At 43.0% G+C, this 19,895-nt stretch overlaps 1 protein-coding gene across 1 annotated transcript in view; it reads right to left on the bottom strand.

Annotated features, from left to right (window-relative positions):
* The window catches only part of HPSE2 (heparanase 2 (inactive)), a 640,767-nt gene that overhangs the window by 127,253 nt on the left and 493,619 nt on the right, over positions 1-19,895 (bottom strand). Inside the window, exon 9 of the mRNA XM_048219210.2 lies at positions 14,523-14,637. Coding sequence (XP_048075167.1) covers positions 14,523-14,637 — 115 coding nt within the window. The remainder of the gene's footprint in view (positions 1-14,522; positions 14,638-19,895) is intronic.

The raw sequence follows: 19,895 nt of genomic DNA, 5'->3' as shown, positions 1-19,895 counted from the left end.
GAGTTGATCTGTGAGATGGACCTTGAAAGATAGCTGGGCTTTTCTGCTGGATCAAGATGCTGGGGAAGGCAACTATGGGTGATAGCAGAACACCAATCATGTGCTCACACACACAGTCCTTCTTTCATTCAACAAACCTTTACTGAGTGTCTACTGCATTTGAGGAAGACAGAGATTACTAAAATAAAGTTTGTGCACCCAACATTTCACAGTCTCTTCCAACTCAAATGTTTCTCTCCTTCATGGGAGAGGAGAAGAAAGAGAGATGAACAGGTGAATTATAATACAGTATTGTCATTATTTTATAAAGGTCCTGCTGATGGTAATTTTAATTAAATGCTATATATATTAGGGTCTTCTAGAGAAACAGAACCAATAACCAATAGAATGTGTATGTGTGTCTGTCCATCTGTCTAAGAGATGGATATTAAGTGATTGGCTCACATGACTATGGAAACTGGCAAGCCCAAAATCTGTAGGGTAGGCCAGCAGGCTGAAGACCCAGGGAAGAGTTACGTTGCAATTAGAGTCTGAAGGCAGTCTGCTAGCAGAATTATATCTTGCTCAGAGGAGGTCAGTTTTGTTTCTATTAACGCCTTCAACTGATTTCATGAGGCCCACCCACATTATGGAAGATAATCTGCTTCATTCAAAGTCTACTGATATAAATATTATCTCATCTAAAAAGTACCTTTATTGAAATATCTAGAATAATGTTTGACTAAACATTTGGATACCATGGGCTAGCCAACTTGATATATAATATTAATCATCATACTGTGTGAGACAAATGGAACAAATTTTGTCCCAGCCTCTCTTAGTCAGATTAATCAGAGTGGCTTACAGAGTGGCACACTCAAGCATAAATGTGAGGTCAACAAAGAACATGTAAAACCTAGGGGTGGATTATTGGGAGAGGTGATTGGCCACCAGCCCCAATTAGTGCTGCATATTCCTGGTGAGTGTGCTCTACAGAAAGGCTTATCTCTCTTCTGATAAAGAACTGCTTATGTAACTACTCAGACAGGTGACTAAGTGGGTCAAAGTGACCACAGAAGAATAGCCCCCCTCCCTTAAAAATGACAAGGAATTTGGATAGACATTTCTTCCAGAAGATTCATAAATGGCCAATAGGCCCATGAAAAGATGCTTGGCATCATTAGTCATTAAGGAAATGCAAACCAAAACCATGAGACAGCACTTCACATCCACTAAGATTTTTTTAAGTCACTGTTCTCTAATCAAAAGACAGACAATAGTGAGTGGTTGTGAGGATGTGGAGAAACTAGAGCCATCATACGCTGCTGGTGGGAATACAAAATGGTGAAGTCACTTTGGAAAACAGTTTGACAACTCCTCAAAAAGTTAAACACATGACTCAGCAATTCTAGTCCAAGGTGTACACCCAAGGGGAATGCAAACACATGCCACGTGTGCACTAATGTTTCCTGGTGGCATTTTTATCACAGCCAAAAAGCAGGAGCAGCTCTAATGTCTACCGACTGGTAAGTAGAGCAACACGATGTGGTGCACCCACACAGTACAGCAACACTACTCAGCAACAGAAGGGAATGAAGCAGTGACACACGCTACAAGGATGAACCGCACAGCATGATATTGAATGAAAGAAGCCAGACACAAAAGGCCATATACTGGATGATTCCATTTACATGAAATATCTAGAAGAGGCAAATCTACAAAGATAGAAAGTGTCTTAGTGGTTGCCAGGGGTTGGGGGGGAGGGGAATGAGGAGTAACTACTAATAGGCACGGGGTCTCCTTTTCAGGTGATATTTGAAAACAGATTGTGATAATGGTTGCACAGCTCCATGAATATACTGAACACAATTGAACTGTACACTTTTAAAGAGTATTTTATGGTAGGTGAATTTTATTTCAATAAAGCTGTTATTAAAAAAAAAACACCTAAATTAATGTAAAAGCAAAGCCTTGCTTACTGGTGGGGAGCTGCTCTCCCCCTCAGCGCTCCAATCCTTCACTTCCCCTCAAGCCCAGCTTTAGCTGTTTTAAGAAGAAAAATGACTAGAGGTGGGACTGAGGTCTCCCTGTCTCCATGGGGACCAAAAGCCATATGCATACATTCAAGTATGTGAGAAACTTCGGGGAGGAAGGAACTCAAACTCTCATGGCTTTGTTAGATACAAGTTCCCAAGTCACTATCCTATCCATTTCAGTGGGGAGGAGGGTTCTCGAATTCAACTAATAAGGTTTGGGCAAGGTTCCCAGTAGGGAAAATAAATCTAAAGTGACCTTGTGGGTGAGGCCCGTGGGACCAATTCAATGTCCTGTTGTTGTGGCTTCCAACATACATTCCCTACTGAATGTATACTGGCATTGATGTTTTACATGCTTGTGCTGTGAATGCTCATAATGTGCAGAGGGGATTGTCCTGATTGAGGAGAGTCACATGTAGAGAAGCAGTGGGACATGTAGTGGGAATATTCACATGGAATAGGCCATGTAAATCACTCCTCAACCCACCTCCCAATTCCATCTTGAGTGGTCCCAGGAGGAGAAAGGGAAATCATAACCTTGATTAAGGTCTAAAAGGCAGCACAGATAGTAAGAGATGCAATAGCTCAATATTATAGCTCTGTGTTTCCAGGGGAATGGGAACCGGAGACTTATGGGAGATTATCGCCAACTGAATTCAGGTGTTACTCCTACAGCTCTAGCTGTTCCAGACATTGTAACCATAACTGAATCCACTGCACAGACTGATGGCACTTGGCATGCTGTCTTGGACACTGCCAACACCTTCTTTCCTATTCCATTTGGCCCCAAGGGCAAGGGTCTGGATCAGTTTGTATTCATGGCAAAGCCTCCAATACATGTTTGCATTACTTCCCAGGAAATAAGATTAATGAAGGGACATTACTGATCTTTTGTCCTTCAGAGCCATCCTGGAACCTTCCCCAAGAATGCAAATGCCCTGTTGTGGCTCTCCCAAACAATTTACTTGACTTCTGGATCTCCATCTGCATCTGCTATCCATCATCAGATGGCTAAATATAAGAGGATGATCCAGCTCCTGCATTGCTCATGGTTCTACGGTTTTAAAGGTTTTAAAGTGGTCCCACTATCAAGGAGGTATTATGCCCCATAATAATGGGGCAAAATGATAATTACTTTAAGAGAGGTAGGCCCTTTATATTGCTCTCTTAATACATTCAATATAGGCAGTGAAACTAACCTACTGCTGCATGAAATTGAAAATTTGTTCCTTTCTTTTTTTTATTCATTATTCAGTCAAAATGTAAATCTACAAGAGTCAGCCACTGTTAAATTCCAGGTTTTATCTCCTGGATCATTTTATTTTACCTTGAAGCCAGCTTTTCTGTTTCCTCATAGACATTCCTATCTGCTTTGGCTGAATTCTTGACTTGACAAAGCTGTGGCAGAACCACGAGAGAGAAAAACGAAGTAGTAATGAAGAATCACAGAACTCAGAAGCACTGGCTCTACCTTGCTGTGTTCCCTGGAGTAAGTTGCTGGGCCTCTCTTGGCCTCAGTTTTCTTCTCTGCCAAACAGGATGGGTTTATCTATCCCACCTGGCTTATCAGGAAGTTGGAAAGGCCAGATGATTTAATGGATGGACATGAGCTATGGAAACTTACGGCAGGACATAAAGAACAAAGTCAAAGAAGCCAAAGAAGAAAACTATTATTAGATAGGCTTAAGAAGTATGAAATGATATTTGAAGCATTTTGAAGATTCTAACAGTCTATATTTGCCAACTAACATTGTAACTAAAATATTTCTTGTTAGTTATAATTAGTTAGTACCTACTTTTTGGGATGGCTGTTTCCCACATGTTTCCATCCTTCCCAAGATATTAGAATTTCATCCAATTCCAAGGAATAGTTTTCATGTGTTTAAAATAGATAACAATGGTCGCATTATTATGTACTTACTAAGTGTCAGGCGAGGCACAGATTATTAGCATCCCCATCATACAGATGGTGGAAGATGAGGAATCCGCCAAATGCGATGTAGCAAGTAGACATTAGAGTTGGAATTCCCATCCAGATCTGTCTGACTCCAGAGCCCAGTCTCTTAAGCACCAAGCTCTACTGCCTCCCAGTGTGCACACAACACCTGACAGTAAAAGCTCACCTTCCATATTTCCGTTACTGAGCAGTGCCCTGCAGCCCCTAGAATCCCAGTCACTGAGCATCTTTAGAGTGCAGTAAGGATTGCTTGTGAGCGGGCATTACGGGGAATATAAGGATAGGAAAGGTGGTTTCTGTTTTCAAGGAGCTCACAGTCAGAGAAAGGAAGTTAGATGCACCCAAACAACCCTGATAACAAAAGACGGCGTTAGCTGCTGTAACAGGGCTACAAGAGCCTTAAGAAAAGAGGGTTTCCTCCCTGAATGATTTAAAAGTGAAATAGTGCTATTTAATATTTTTAAAAGATTTATTTATTTATTTGAGAGTGAGAGAAAGAGAGAGAGTTAGGGGGTGGGGGAGAGGCAGAGGGAGAGAGAGTCTTAAGCAGACTCCATGCTGAGCACAGAGTTTGACGTACCGGGCTCGATCCCACGACCCGAAATCGTGACCTGAGCCGAAACCAAGAGTCAGACACTTAACTGACTGCACCACCCAGGCATGCTTTTACTTTTATTTTAAAGGTTTTATTAATATAAGTTCAGCTGGGAGGTCTGTCTGAAGATACTGGTAAGGAAGTCTTAAAGATGAATCAAAAAACATCAGAGCTGAAGGGGACCTCAAATAGTCATGTTCAACACCCACATTTGACCCAGAGCACCCAGTGGCCCAGGGTGAATGAGTTGGTGGCAGAACCTGATATCAGATCTAGAACTCCTGTTCTTCTTTCTATCCTAAGGCACTCCTTCCTTCTTACGGTCTCAGCACCACAGGGCAAGAGCTTTCTTAGGAGCATGCATTCTTTGGGTAATTAATATCACAAATGTCCACTCAGGACATGTTGCACAGGCCTTTCCCAATTCTCCCTTCTGCCCCTTCCCTCCAGTCAATAGTAATGTCTCCTACACAGAGGTCTGGCTCTGGAGATAGTGAGCCAACAGGACAGACATTCACATCATCACATCTATTAGCTCTCTCTCCCAGGCTCTATGTTTTGTCACGCCAAACAGATTGTAAACATGGAGAGAAAGAATCTGACTTTATTCTTTATGTCCCAGAACAACTAAAATGGTGCTTTTCCTTTGTATATGTCATAACACCCGAGCATGAGGACATTAAAAAATTATCACTGACATTTTTAAATGTACACAAAAATAGAATAGCATGACAAATTCCCAAATGTTCATTGCCGGCTTCCACAAGTGTCATTATTCTGCCATTCTTGTTTCAAAGCCTGGAGAGGTGATTAAAGGTGCCCATGGAGATGGCCATGTGGGTGGTAGGCTTAGGCCTTAGGCTCAGCTGAGGATTCCAGGCGGAGGGACAAGTAGCAGGATACACCACCATTATTCTCACAAAGAGACAGGGAGCAAAATGGTTTGCCAAGCATGGAGTAGGAATCAGGTAGGTGCAGGGAGAGCCTGAACCAAGATAAACTGACCCAGGCAGTTCACTGGCTGTCTGTGCCAGACTGTAGGTGGGCCAGGCCTCAGGGTGGTCTCAGAGCCACTGCAGGACCTCTGACGTGTGTTGTGGCTGAGCCTCTCCCCACAGCAGCCTTTGCGGACGCTTCTCCCTTGGAGAGACTGCTGTGCTCTCCCGTCAGCTCCTCCAGCGGCTAGCTGCCTCTTCCTTGAAGACTGCCTTGACTACACTTTCTTTTTTTCTTTTTTTTTTTTTTTTTTAAGATTTTATTTATTCGACAGAGATAGAGACAGCCAGCGAGAGAGGGAACACAAGCAGGGGAGTGGGAGAGGAAGAAGCAGGCTCATAGCGGAGGAGCCTGATGTGGGGCTCGATCCCATAACACCAGGATCACGCCCTGAGCGAAGGCAGACGCTTAACCGCTGTGCCACCCAGGCGCCCCTTGACCACACTTTCTAAAGCACTATTCTCTCCTCATTATTCTTCAATTTAGCAGGCTGCTTGCTTCCTACACACCATTCTGAATTTTAAATTAATTATTTGTTAGTTTACTTGTTTATTTTTAGTCTCCACTACTAGACTGTAATCTCCAGTGAGGGAGTGGTCTTGTCTTTCTCCTTCACCTCTATTTCCTCACAAACCAGAACAGTGTCTGGCAAATAATAGTCAATAAATATTTGTCAAATGAATTAATGATAGATCATATTAAAATTTTGTTAATATCTTGATAGGTGAAGCAAAGGCTGAGTACAAAAGAAGAGAGAAAAGGGGAAAGGTAATTTCTATTTAATCAGGGTAGTTGGAAACTTCTAACCCAGTGGTGCTCAAATCTGGCTGCACATTAGAGTCACCTGGGGATCTTTAAAAAGTACCAGCACTGGGTATCTTCTACAGACCAGCTGACTCAGAACCCCCAGAGGTGGTACCTACACTTAGGTATTTTTTAAACACCCCCCCCAGGTGATTGTAATGTGCATAGGCTTGAGAATCACTGTTCTAATGAAGAAAGGCTATAAGGATTTTGACATTAAGATGAGAGCAAGGAGTTCTGGAGTAGACAGGTCTCCTCAAGTTCAGTGTAGAGTGAGTTAGAATGATGTGTTCTACTCAATCCTTTCAATGCTTAAAACCACATCAGAGGGGCACCTGGGTGGCTCAGTCAGTTGAGTGTCTGACTCTTGGTTTCAGCTCAGGTCACGATCTCGGGTAGTGGGATCGAGCCCTGCGTTGGGTTCCGCACACAGCGCAGAGTCTGCTTGAGATTCTCTCCCTCTTCCTCTTCCTCTGCCCCTCCTGCCACTCGTGCGCACCCCCCCAAAATAAATAAATAAAAAATCTTAAAAAAAAAACAACCCACCAAATCAGAGATGAAATAAACAGAGACAGTATTAGTTGAAAGTGAGGCACCTAATGATGGATAGTTTTTAAAAATTTATAAATAGTGTAGTGTATTTAAGGAAGAACTAAAAACAAAATTTATGTGTATGTGTTCTATTTCTATTTTAAAAGACTTCTGTTTTTATTTACACAAGCAACAACAAAAACATAATTGAGTTTGAAAGGACATCATGTATTATCTTTGGCTCTCAGGTCACTTCTGTCAGAGTCCTACTTGTTGGTTCCTAAGTGTCATAACCAGAGCACATCGTGCCATAGTGTTTGCAACCGAATGCTTAAGAAATAACTTTAAGTTTGTTATATTGTGGCACTTGCCAGAGATCTTTCCAACCCACCAAAGCTCGTTCTGTTTCTTCTCGCCTCTCTTTTCCCTTCCTCTGTCCCTCCCTTCCTCTCTTCCTGGTCAGATTATTTTTAGATAATGTTTTCAGGTGTTTTAGGCGACCTGATGAGGCTAGGTGAGGTGCAGCTCTTCTCATTTCCAGAGCTTGCCTTGCTCCTCCATCATGTGAAGGTTGCTTCGAGGATGGCACTCTGCTCCTGAGCTCAAAGGCTGTGGGGCTGTAATTGCTTCTTCTCCCTAATTTATTTAGGTTGCCGCACGCCTTGCCGTAGCTGTAATCCCTCAGTACTGCAATCTGGGAACAATATAAATGGTTGATGGCAGAGAGAGATTTTCAATTGTTGCTTCTCAGTGATTCACATAATGTGCTGTCATTAGCACTTCAATGTGACATATCATGGTTTCCAGGGCTTATTGGGCCATTTATAAATAGCAAATGAAGGTGTTAGAGCTGGGATTGCAGTGTGGTTACTGCCTTAATTGCCTTCACTGGGGAAGGTTGGCAGCATCTTCTCAGGAGGAAAATAAATAGTAATTTTTAGTTTGTCTTTAACCATTTGCAGTTAATTCCTCAAGGGCAAGGATCACAGCTTTCCTTTTTTTGTTGTTCTTCTAGTTTTCTAGTAATTTAATTTTTGCAAAAAATATCTACTCTTCATACTTTAGTTATCATACTTGAGTTGATTTCCAGATTATCAGTACAAATATGCAAATGTATATTTTCTCACCACAGTTAAGTTCACATTATTTATAATTATTACTGAGACTTACCGCATTTTACACTTACAAAGTGACTTTATAAGTAATAACAGCAGCTAACATTTATTGAGTATTTAGTATGTGGTAAAGATGCACAGGCGTTGGCTTGTTCAATTCTTTCCAACAACGCTGTGAGCTGGACACTACTCTTGCCTCCATTTTACGAGGGGAAGTTGATGTTTATTGAGGTTTAGGAAGCCAGTAAATGGGAGAGCTGGGTTTGAAACGCAGCTCAGTCTTATTCCAAAGACAATAGTTTTCAGTGCTCCCAACCCCAGCCTAGTCAGTCCCCTTTTCCAAAGCAGGAACTGAAGACTCCAGCGACGGGAGCACCGCAGGGCCGCACACCGTGCCTGCGACTTCCTGCTTCAGCGGCAGCCCCCCCCCCCCCCCGGGGTTAGCCCTTACAAGTATCGAGGTGTGTGGCTGATGTCGCATGCGTGCCACTCAGGTTGATACAAAAACAAAGGATGAGGACCGGTAGTTAAAAATCAGAGGGGCTTCTATTTACAGCATTAGAGGCAAAAGAGCTGCCTGCCTGGTCTGATGGTGCAGGCACAAGCTCCGGGCTGGGAGGCCAGGGTTTAGAGGCACAGAAGAGGAAAGAAGCAAGTCATGACCACTGGGCACGCAGCCCAGGAGCTACGGCCACTGCCAGGAGCCGGCCTGGGTCCTAGTGATTGATCGTACAGCGTGCATGCCCTTCCCTCAGCAGCCACAGGGCCCCACAAAGAAAGGCTGCTCACGGAGAAGTCTTTGTCAGGGCCTCTAATGAGAGGATTGGGTTTCACATCACAGCTACCCCTAAACAGGTACGCTCTGCTTCTTTCATCTTCCTGATGGCTCCCACGGGAACAGAAAGAAAAAGAACGGAAGCTACACCAAGAAACAGGTCACAGGCTGGTTTGGCTAGGTTTTGCACCTCCTCCGCCCCACCACCTCCAGATGGATAGCTCTGAAATTCTTTAATTGTCACACACCCTGTGTGGCCACTGGACAGCAATGGGAAAAGCTTTCCTAAGAAATTTTTCATAATCCATCCACTGTGACTCTCTGGAAAACGAATGCCCCTGTCCCTTTGCACACACTATTGCCTCTGCTCGGAAGATCCTCCCCAGACCCCAAACTCTTCTTCCTATGGCTAACTTGTCCTTCTCCTTCAAGGTCCAGCTCAGGCGTTATCTCCAAAAAGCCTTCCTTGATATCCCACGCCTGCCCTCCACCCAGGCTGGCTTCTGTTCCTCTTCTGTCCTGCTAAGGCACTTCTGCCACAGTCCCTGCTGACTCCTCTATCTCCCATGTACACTGTAAGCTCCTTCAGGGCAGGGACAGTGTCCCCAGGGCCCAGCACAGTATCTAGCATACAGCATAAGTGTACTAAGTGTTTATGAATGAATGAATCATGAATGATAAATGAAGGAGGCTGGGATCATATTTGCTTAACTATTTAAAGCACTTGATTTTTTTCAAAACACTCTATTTTTTCTTTTAAAATTAGCCTTTATATTTTTTTCAGATTAAAAAAGCAATAATGCTAACTGCAGCAATTTTACATACAAAAAAAATGCACAAAGAAGAAAATTAAAACTGTCTGTAATCCTACTATCCAAAGAAAACCACTTTTTTCATTTAGATGTATGAAGAGATTCCAGTAATTTTCTCTGCATATGAATATATATGAAATTGGAATCCCATTGTCCTCCGTAATTTTCTCAAGGATTGTAATAATATCTTTTGCAGGCAGATAGAGAAGACATTTTTACTGAAATTTAAGTGACGAGAAAACTGGTACCAAAGACGCGCGTGTAATTAACGGCAGAGTCAGGAGTAGAAGCCCGTGCCGCTCCCCGTGAGGCCTGCTGCATAAGTGGTGCTGTTCTTACAAGAAGACAGTGTGCATTAACCGAGCGCCAGTGGGGCACGGGCTTTGTAACCGGACGTTCTTCCTCAGGAAAGGGGCAGATTTAAGCTGCCCCGTGTCTGCACTGCAGCTGTGCAGTGCCTAGGGGCACTGTTAAACATTTCCAAGTGAAACAAGGATGGAGCACTTAGGATCTGATCCCTGGGACGGGCTAACCGGCAGAGTTAGGTGGGCACCATTAAGATTCAGAGTTTCCGTCCAGAAGCCAAATGACATCTGAACAGTGAAGGCTTGGCTGAGAGCATGTTGCTGTGGGAACCACAGCCATACACTGGAGCCCCCATAAACTAGTGGGTAGGACTCCAGTCCATGACCACCGACTATATTCTACAACAGTGTACACAGTAAGTGCTCAATAAATGTGTATTGAGCTGAACTGAATGTGTATTATTATTATTCAGCAGTGACAGTCGGCAAAAAAGAACGTGACCGCAAATATAAATATCACCACCATGACACCCTGTACAGAAAACGCAGTCCACTGTGAACTAGCTGTTCTATTCTAGACAGAGAACTAAACCGTAATCCCCAAACACAAACACACGCCAGACTGTTAGCTCTGCAGATGGGGGAACCATATCTTATTTATCTGTGTGTCCCCAGAACACCTAGCACAGAGCCAGACACATTTGAAGTGTCAGTGTTTTTTGAATTGAATTATATTTGCTTGGCTGGCGTGGGAGTTAAAAAGATGTTGACTAGTAACTCACCATTCCTTTCCCTGGAAGCTCTGTAAATCAAGCTCTTAAAAAAAGCAGCAAGCTAAATTCCAAAAGCCTCTCTTAGGAGAAATGCCCACGGCTGGTGGGGTCTGGACTATGTCCACCAAATGTGCAGATCTCTTCTACACAAACATCACTTACTCCCAAGGGAGCCCCTGACTGGCTGACTGGCTGTGGAGACTCACACGTTCCCTCTTTCCCAATGGCAGGAGGGTCAGGGGAAAGGGTGGGAGTCGATGACGAAGCACTGCTGAACTAAATGTCCTCCTCTTCCCAGGAGAGCGAAAATCTCCAACGGTAGGAGTGTTGGCACTTTTCTAGAAGAACCACCATAACGAACATGGGATGTAGTTGGAAATGCTCTTTTCTGAAGACAAGTTTCTTTTTTAAAGGGCCAGCCTCGTCTTTCCTCTTACCCTAGACTGGAAGGGTGCTACTGGGATGACTTTGCCAGAGCTGCTAGAATCTCACAAGCTGCGATCGAAGTCGACTGGGCAGGTGGAGGGCTCCTATGGGATCTGGGCTGAGGAGCCATTAGGCCACTATCCTCACTTTTTCTAAGTTTATGTAAGAGCAGTAACAAAAACAAAAACAAAACAGTGTTTGCTAATAAGATCCTTTCCCCTTTCCTTAAATACTGAGCTGAGTTTGAAGAAACTTAAATAGAAATTACTGATTTTTCTGGGAGACAATCAAAGCACACTCACCGATCCCCTAAGCTCTTAACAAACTCTCTTGAAGGTTTCATCACCATGTAAAATCCACAAGTTTTTATTGGCAATGTTGGGTTATCAGCTGCACAGCCCTCTGAGGTGGTGGCCAGCACAGCACCCAGGTCCGCCTCCATTACCTGTTCCAAGGGCCTGCTGGCATTCTGTTCAGCTGGTGCCCTGGTCTAGCCTCAGAAATTCTTTCCAGGGGAGACTTCGGACACACTCTCCCCGCTGCTGAGTGCTCTACTTATAAGGTGCAGAGTTTATTAGTGCAAAGAAAGATAAAAAGAAAGCCTGCTACCTTACGTGCTTTTACGTTCGAGTTCTTTACTAGAGTTGGTGTTACCAGGAATACAGCTGCCCAGCTCATTGGAGCTTTTGTGCTGAATCAGTGGGACTTGTTTTAGCTTCCCGCGGACCTGAGTGAGCTCTGCGGCCACCACGTATCAACGGAGGCCTCTTGTGCCACGCTTTGAAAGGCAGTTACCCGCAGCACCTCTCATGTGAGGAGAACACAGCCATGAGGACTTGCGTCTTTAACCTGCACACAGCCAGCAAAGGCACACAGAGAGCTGACATGGAACCCAGGTTTGTCCATCTCTGGAAATCCAGCCTGTCTAGTCATCCAAAGACCATCATTTTCTAGCCTAGGGTTTTCTTCTCTCCCGTTCCTTAAGATGTCCATTTCCATCTCCAGACCCAATAGAGGCAAATATTGGCCTCGGACCATAGGACAGACACCAAAGAGTACCATAAGGAAGAGAAAAGAAAATCAGATTTAGAACAGCAAAACTCCAAGAGTCCCAGTTCCCAGTGCTTGTTGGACCTTGGATAAGCCACTTAATATCATCATTGAACCCTAGCTTCTCTTCACCAGCCTCTCTTCAGAGCAATTCCAAAAAGTGCAATTATCTTGTTTTTATGTTTATTTATTTTCCATTTCTCACTATGCTTTATTAGCTTATGCGCTCCAAGAGTTCAGGGACCTTGTCTTTTTGGTTCATCAAGGAGGCCCACTGCAGGAATAACGATCAGCATGTAGTACACGATAAGGGGAGGGAATGAGATTTGAGTGAGGGAGGGAGGGAATGAGGCAAGAAGGAAGGACAGAGAAAAGGGAGGACAGAATGGATGGAGCATTACTGAGGTACCATATATGAAAGTGGTCTGTAAATTATTAAGTATTACCCACATTATTAAAACAATGATAACTAACAGTTGATGCATTAATTATACCAGAGTGACATTTTAAAAATATAAGCTAGATCATATTATTTCCCTGCTTAAAACCCTCCACTGGCTTTTCATACTATGTATGATAAAGTCAAACTCCTGTTAGCTTACAAAGCCTTATGGGATCTGACCCCTGGTGGCCTCATGTCCAACCAGTCCCCCCTTCTCTGCCAGGCCCCCATCACTCTGGTGTCCTTGCGTTTCCTCAAACATGCAAGTCCATTCCCGCTTTGGAGCCTTTGTGCTAGCCTCTTCCCCTGCCTGAAAAATCCACATGGCTGGTTCTTTCTTGTCATTGGGCTCTTGGCCTAAACGTCACCTTTCAGAGAAGCCTTCCTATACACTCACTCCAAAGGAGCCCTCACTGACTCCTCGTTACAGTACTCTACTATTTGTTTATTCATTTATTTATTAATAGTCTCCTCCCCAGTGCCTGATGGTCAACAAATATTTATTTTTGTGTGACAATGTATTTGTTTAATGCTAACACTTCATAGAGACTTTTCTAGTTATTATTTTGTTTTATCTCCGCAGGTTTATAAGCTCAGACAAACAAACAAAAAATCATGTGGTTCCAACCTGAAAATTCCCTCTCCACTGTACACTAGCCACTGCTACACACATACACACACACACACACACACACACACACACACACACACACTTTGAGAGAGGTAGCCTGGCCCTGTGAATAAAAGCAATGGTGTCAGTCAGTTCTAATATTTGTGACTTAACTGGAGTCATGTACAATCCATGCTACAATAACTACTTCATCCTCTAATCTATAGGGATTCTTTTGAAACATGGAAATGGTACCATTGGGTGCCAAGCTGCTCTCTGTTCTGGGCTTGGAAGCCTCCTGGCTCAGGTCAGGGGTGAAAATGAGGGGAATGCAGGGTGGAAATAGGCAGAGGGAAGCAGATGGCAGGAACACCCACTGGTTTTAGTTGGGTTTGCTTACTGTGGATCCAAGCGCAGGAGTAATTCTGTAGGAAGAGTACTGGACTACAGCACAGGGAACGATTCTAGACCTGGTTTTATATCTTCCTCTCCCCTCTACTCGGACTATCAGCTCCTCTGTTATAGGAGGTGCAACTGGATCTCCTCAAAGGGGAATCCCAGCTCTGACAGTCTATGAGCTAATGAGAGGAGTCTGACCTTTCCCCGTGACCATGATGTCCGTGAAAAAGATGACCCGTGTAATATTTTTGATGAGTGCAGCTTCTCTGGACTAAGTGGGATCTCGTTGACTGGCCACTACGCTCACCCAACAAACCACGATCTCTGCTCTTGCCAGGCTTCTTTAGCCTTCCCGTCCCTTCTCTGTCCTAGGGGATTTGGCGTCCTTGGCAAATGCCCTCACTGTCACATAGGGGTCAACACCAACTGCGAGTGCACCCCAGCCACTCCCTAAGAGACGGTTCCTACTGCATCCGATCCGGGCCAGCACGCTCCCACGTGCTTTAACATGTTGCATCTGATGTTAGATAATGTCTCCTATTAGCATTAAAAGAAAACAATCTGGAAAAATTCACTCTCAAGCAGAGTTCAAACAGGCCACAAGTAGATGTGGAATCACAACTGCACAAGGTTTGTTAAAATAATAGTAGTAAATAAATACATAAATGTATATGTGTATGTGCACATATGCATATGTATATATGAGTGTGTGTATACAGATGTGTGTGTGTGTGTAGTGAAGCCAAAAGTCTGTGAAATGGGTCAAGAGAACAAAGACATGAATACTTCTGCTGTCCAATTTATGAAATTACCTGGTTACAGAGGGAGGAGAAAAATTCTCCCAGTATGGAACAAGGCATGGTCAAAATAACTGAATGACATGGAAGAGGAGTTGGGAATCTTTATCTCACACTTACTGGTAATGGGTTGAAATTCTGGTCCACAAGGTGATTATATCCATGGTCAAAAAATGAGTGTCGTATCACGACATCAATGCCCTGATTGGCCAGCATTCCTAAAGTGTTCAACCACCTAAAAAAACAGGAAAAAAAATTCTACATCAATACATCTTAAAAATTGCATATAGCAAGCTCCACAGGAATTGGCTAACACACACACATATACACCAACCCCCACCATGAAATTTACCTAGTACTTTAAAGGCGAAGATTATTTAAAAGTGAAGATTATTTTAAGCATTGAGTACACAGCTGGGAGATGTTTTAGGGATTATCAAATCCAACCTCATCTTTTTATAGGAAAAGAAACAGACGTCCAGGGGAGTTAAAGGAATTGTGCTTGGTCATAAAATATCTTGTTCCTAATGGCTTATCTTACCCCTGTAATACTAACAAATAAAATGAATACCCTAGCCACTTGTAAGCCTAAATATCATTCTCCTCACCCCGTGGCCACAGGACACACAATCACAGGAGCACACACACTATACTCTCCATCACTCAAACTCCCCTGCTTGCACCCTGTCATTGTACATGTACCTTTCATGTGACTCTAACTCACATACTCCCATGACCTAGGCAAGAAGGGTCCAGCCATTTGCATCTCTCATATATCACTGTCAGCAGTCAATGCAGTAACAATTTTCCTTGGTACTGTAATTAACCATGCAGAGCTGCAACCATGCTACCATCACACACATCATAATGGAGGACCTGCATTGCTCACACGTTATCACATACTCCACTATGCCATATACCCACTTTCCAGGGTGTGCTATCCTTCAAAAATACTGCCCTCTTGGTTCCAACACCCACCGCTAACTCTGCCTTTATTAATTATGCATTCAATTCGTTCACTCATTTACTCATTCATTTAATTTTCTCTTTGTATTCCCACTTCTAAAACTTTGGGAAATTTCTAATTGTAATTATATCTATATCTATATCTATATCTATATCTATATCTATATCTATATCTATATCTATCTATCTATCTATCTATCTATGATTCCCAACTCCTCTTCCATGTCATTCAGTTATATATATATATATATATATATAAATGTGACTGAGAGCTTCATATATATAAATGTGACTGAGAATAAAATGTGACTGAGAATAAATAAATATATATATATATATATATATAAGATTCCCAACTCCTCTTCCATGTCATTCAGTTTTATATATATATATATATATATATATATATATATATATATATATATATATAAATGTGACTGAGAGCTTCATATATATAAATGTGACTGAGAACTTCAGTCTCATGGTATAAAAGATAAGGTGTTTCACAATCTTTCCTGAGCATGCATGTGAGCCTTCATCTGCACTTCTTCTCCCTTCTTCTCTCACCCTAAACTCCATTCCCTGGTTCTAAGCCACATATAATTACTCTAGGCTGCCCAAACTCACCATGCTTTCACATACTCACCTGAGTCTTCATACATGTTTTAACTTCTGCTTAGAATTCCCTTTCTCTCCTCCTCTAACCCACCTCACCTCATCTGGCAAATTACTTCCCATCTGTTCATCTCTAAGTCAAGTGTCATCTCCTTCCAAACTCTGCTGTTCCAGCCAACAGTAGTACCTCTGTACCTTCACAGAACTCTTATTTATACCCTCTGCCAGCCCACGATAATTACTTCCTTACTTCTCTGCTGTCCCCCAGTTGGTTAAGAGCTCACTGAGAACAGACACGATGTTTTAGCTTTATACCCCAAATACCCATCTCAGTTCCTAGCACACTGGAGGTGCTTCATAGTCTTTGTTAGGTTGAAATTGATCCGGATAAAATTAGATTCAAGGAACTTTGAGAATCACCATTCAGCATACTAGGGACAAATTATGCATAACTATGATTTCCCAAATTTGAAACCATATGGAACACCAAATTAGTGACTTGTAGAATTAAACTTTTTCTTTAATGGAATAAAGAGCATTGCTAATTTTTATATTATGAATGGATATTATTAACATCTTAAAATCTTTTTCACATTGACAATTATATTTTGTTCTCATAAAAACTAACAAATATTTACTGATAATTAGAATTATAAAAACAAAATAAAACAATGCAAAATGCAAAAACAAAAGTTTAAAATCAAAAAGAAAATCTGACAATAATACAACAGAACTTCTGTTGTTGTTGTTGTTGTTCAGACTGGGACATAAAAAAAATTACTTTTGGGATATCACATGCTTACGCTAATTGCCTTTATTATTTTTATTAATTTACCAATCCTGTGAAATCAGGATAGCAGATTTAATTACACTAAATATAGAACTGATTAATTATATAACTAACTAACTAATATATACTAATACTGAGACACAGTATTGAACATTCTGGGGTAGAACTATATAACACGAATTCTGGGTGGTGCACTAAATCAGTGCTCTCTCCACCAATGCAGCACAAGTAAGATAGGGTTTATATCTAACAAGTATTTACCTATAAAAACAAGTATATCTTATTCACCCTTCTATCCCTACGCTTGCTGAACAAAGAAACAAAATGATGAGTAAATACATAATCACATCTAGCAGCAGCTGGATATCCATACAGGACTGTATTTTGGTATTTTAAATATCCCATTTGTTCATTCATTCATTACTCATTCAACATGAATTAATCAGCTGTAAATGCCAGGCCTTGTTCTCAGCATTGAGGATAGACACAAAAATGCTTGTGTGACCATGCGAGTCATTTGTAAGGCACTGGGTATGTAAATACCTGTACTCATTTATAGGAAGGGTATCAAATTCCTACTTGTGACCTCGATAGACCTTATAACAGTGATCCACAAAGAATATATATATACTCAACAAACAAAAGTTAACTGGTAAATCTGGGGGGTGTTTTTGCTAGTAAGGGGAGTTTTTGAAGGAACTCTAACGTGAGAGGGAAGAATATGCATCATCCTTTCCAAACCCACATCCTATATATACATCCAGGGTCTGGAGCATTCGAAATGACTATGACCAGAACCCCTGCTTCCCTGTGCTTTTCAGAGTGGAACGGTTAGGGGACGTTATCATCCTCTTCCTCTTGTAAATAATAAGCCCTTGAAGAGGGCAGATAAATGGTGTTCCAAGTCTCCCTTTCCAAAGCAAGTAAGGAAAAGTGGCAGGATGACTGGTACATCCCACCAAGGAGGCTACTGGAGCCAGTAGTTTCCATTCCACAAAAATGGACTGACTATTGCCTGGGTGGCGGATACTACCAGGTGCTGGAGACACAGCAGTATGCCAAGGGTACGTCTGTAGTGCCCTGGAGAGTCTCAAAGCCCTGGCTGGAATCAGAAAGTTCTGATTCATGCATAAATGTGCATGAAGCTTGTCATTATGCCATAAATTGAAGAAAGCCTGAAAGATGCCTTCTTTCCAAGGAATCTTGCTAGTCTTCTGGAGCTTCTTAGAATGCTTTATTCCCCCTGCTCCCACCCCCCAGGAAGCAATTTATGCTTCTTGGAAAACTAGACTCAAAGGACACTTTGCTGGGTGCTGCCAGCAGAGGGGAGAGCAAATGGGTGATAAAGAGGTAAGGCGGAAGGCCAGGAGCCAAGTGAGCTAGTGTTCAGCTGATCCGTGATCTGTAGCTGATCCTACACGCCGGATTCCTGACCTACAACCTAAGCCTGAACAACGATGTTAATTTGGGTTTGCAAAGTGACCTCAGAGACCTGTGGAGACTTGGCTGGTGCTCATGAAAAGGCAGGTCTTTCTCCAGCTTCCTCCATGAAGGGCTGTAGTGTTTCTCATTTCACGTCTTTCTCTGAAGGGAAGAATTCTCGTGAAAACACTCAGGACAACTGGGCTGCTTGCGGGCCCAGCAGCAGCGTCTGTCTATGACAGCTGAGCAAAAGCCCATTCCTCTGTTGGTTCTAAGAGGCCCCTGCAGTCTGAACTGCCACTGGCTTCTTGCCCTTGCTCCACGGCTCACAGTGAAACCTGGTGAGGAGTGTATTTTTGAAAGAAGGCTCTCAGAACCACTGTATCAAATGCCGATTCATTCCCTTTCGTTCAACGGAACCACGCTCATCGAACAACTGCTCCGTGCCACTCAATGCTAGATGCCGAGAACACAGGCATGGAAGACCCAGCGTTATCATCATATATTCTTTAGACTCATTATCTTTATCTGCATGTGCCAGGGTTCCATCTGCAAAGACAATCTGCCTGACTGCCCTGATTTGTCCTTTACAGATGTATTCAAGAAGCTGCCTTAATGGAGGGAAACTACATGTGTTTAATTAGGAACAGCTGTTAGAAAGGAAACACAAAGCTGAGGGCATAGCTCAGTTCTTAGGAGGACCATGCCACAGACAAATAACCAGGGCCACGGGACTAGAGTAGCACAGGACCAGGTCACTTGGTGAGTCCGTGGTCCTGAGGGGTTTGTCCCCACCACATGATGCTGGCAGGCCAGTCAGAGCCCTTTGTGCTTCCGGTGTTAAGCTGTCGTCCAGATGACTGCAGAAGCCTTCAAATCCATTGTCCCATTGCCGGCCTCGCCAAACCCTTGTGTGTACTATTTCCAAAGCCAACATGGAAACACAGGTCAGATGGGGTCTCTCTCTTCCTCCAAAGTCTTCAGTGGCTTGCCACTGAGTGTACAACAAGGACTCACTTCCTCTGCCTGGCGTTCATGGCCTTCCACAATTCGTGGGGAATCCCCCCTCCCCCCCCCCCCAGCCCTCACTACATCTCTGCAGCGCCTGAGGCTTTCATCACAGGACTCGTTTCCCCTCCCCTGTGCCTTTTCCCATAATGTTCCTTCTGCCTCAAATGCTCCCCTCCACCATCACCACAGTTCTCCACCCATAGAAATCAGAGTAATCTTTCTGTGTCCACCTCAAATGCTACTTCCTCCATGAAGCCCTTCCTGATCTTCCCAGTCAGAGAAATTCCTGATTCCTTTGCCTGTCTACCACTTCTTTTTGTGGACAGACTATGTGAGGCAGAAAGAAAGATGGTCTAAGGTAGTGGCAAGAGGCTAGACTCTGGAGCAGACTGCCTAGGCTTGAGTCCAAGCTCTCACACCTATCTCACTGGGTGGTTGTAAAACAGTAGTATCTGTATCACTGGTTGTTAAGTCACTAGATATAGAGAGAGCACTTCAGAAATCATGCGGCACATAGAGTTAAAATTATTATTATTATGGCACTAATCTCCTACACTTTTTCTTATCTCCTGTCTCTGTTCCTCTATTACCTATCTCCTAGGACTATGGAGAAAATGAAGTGAGAAATTGTATGTCGTCTGCACTGTCTTTGAATGACAGACCTTAAATAGAGGTCTTACGACTCTACG

This window comes from Ursus arctos, unplaced genomic scaffold (genome assembly GCF_023065955.2).
Source record: "Ursus arctos isolate Adak ecotype North America unplaced genomic scaffold, UrsArc2.0 scaffold_7, whole genome shotgun sequence".
Classification (NCBI taxonomy): Eukaryota; Metazoa; Chordata; class Mammalia; order Carnivora; family Ursidae; genus Ursus; species Ursus arctos.
This window is presented reverse-complemented; position numbering and strand designations above follow the sequence as displayed.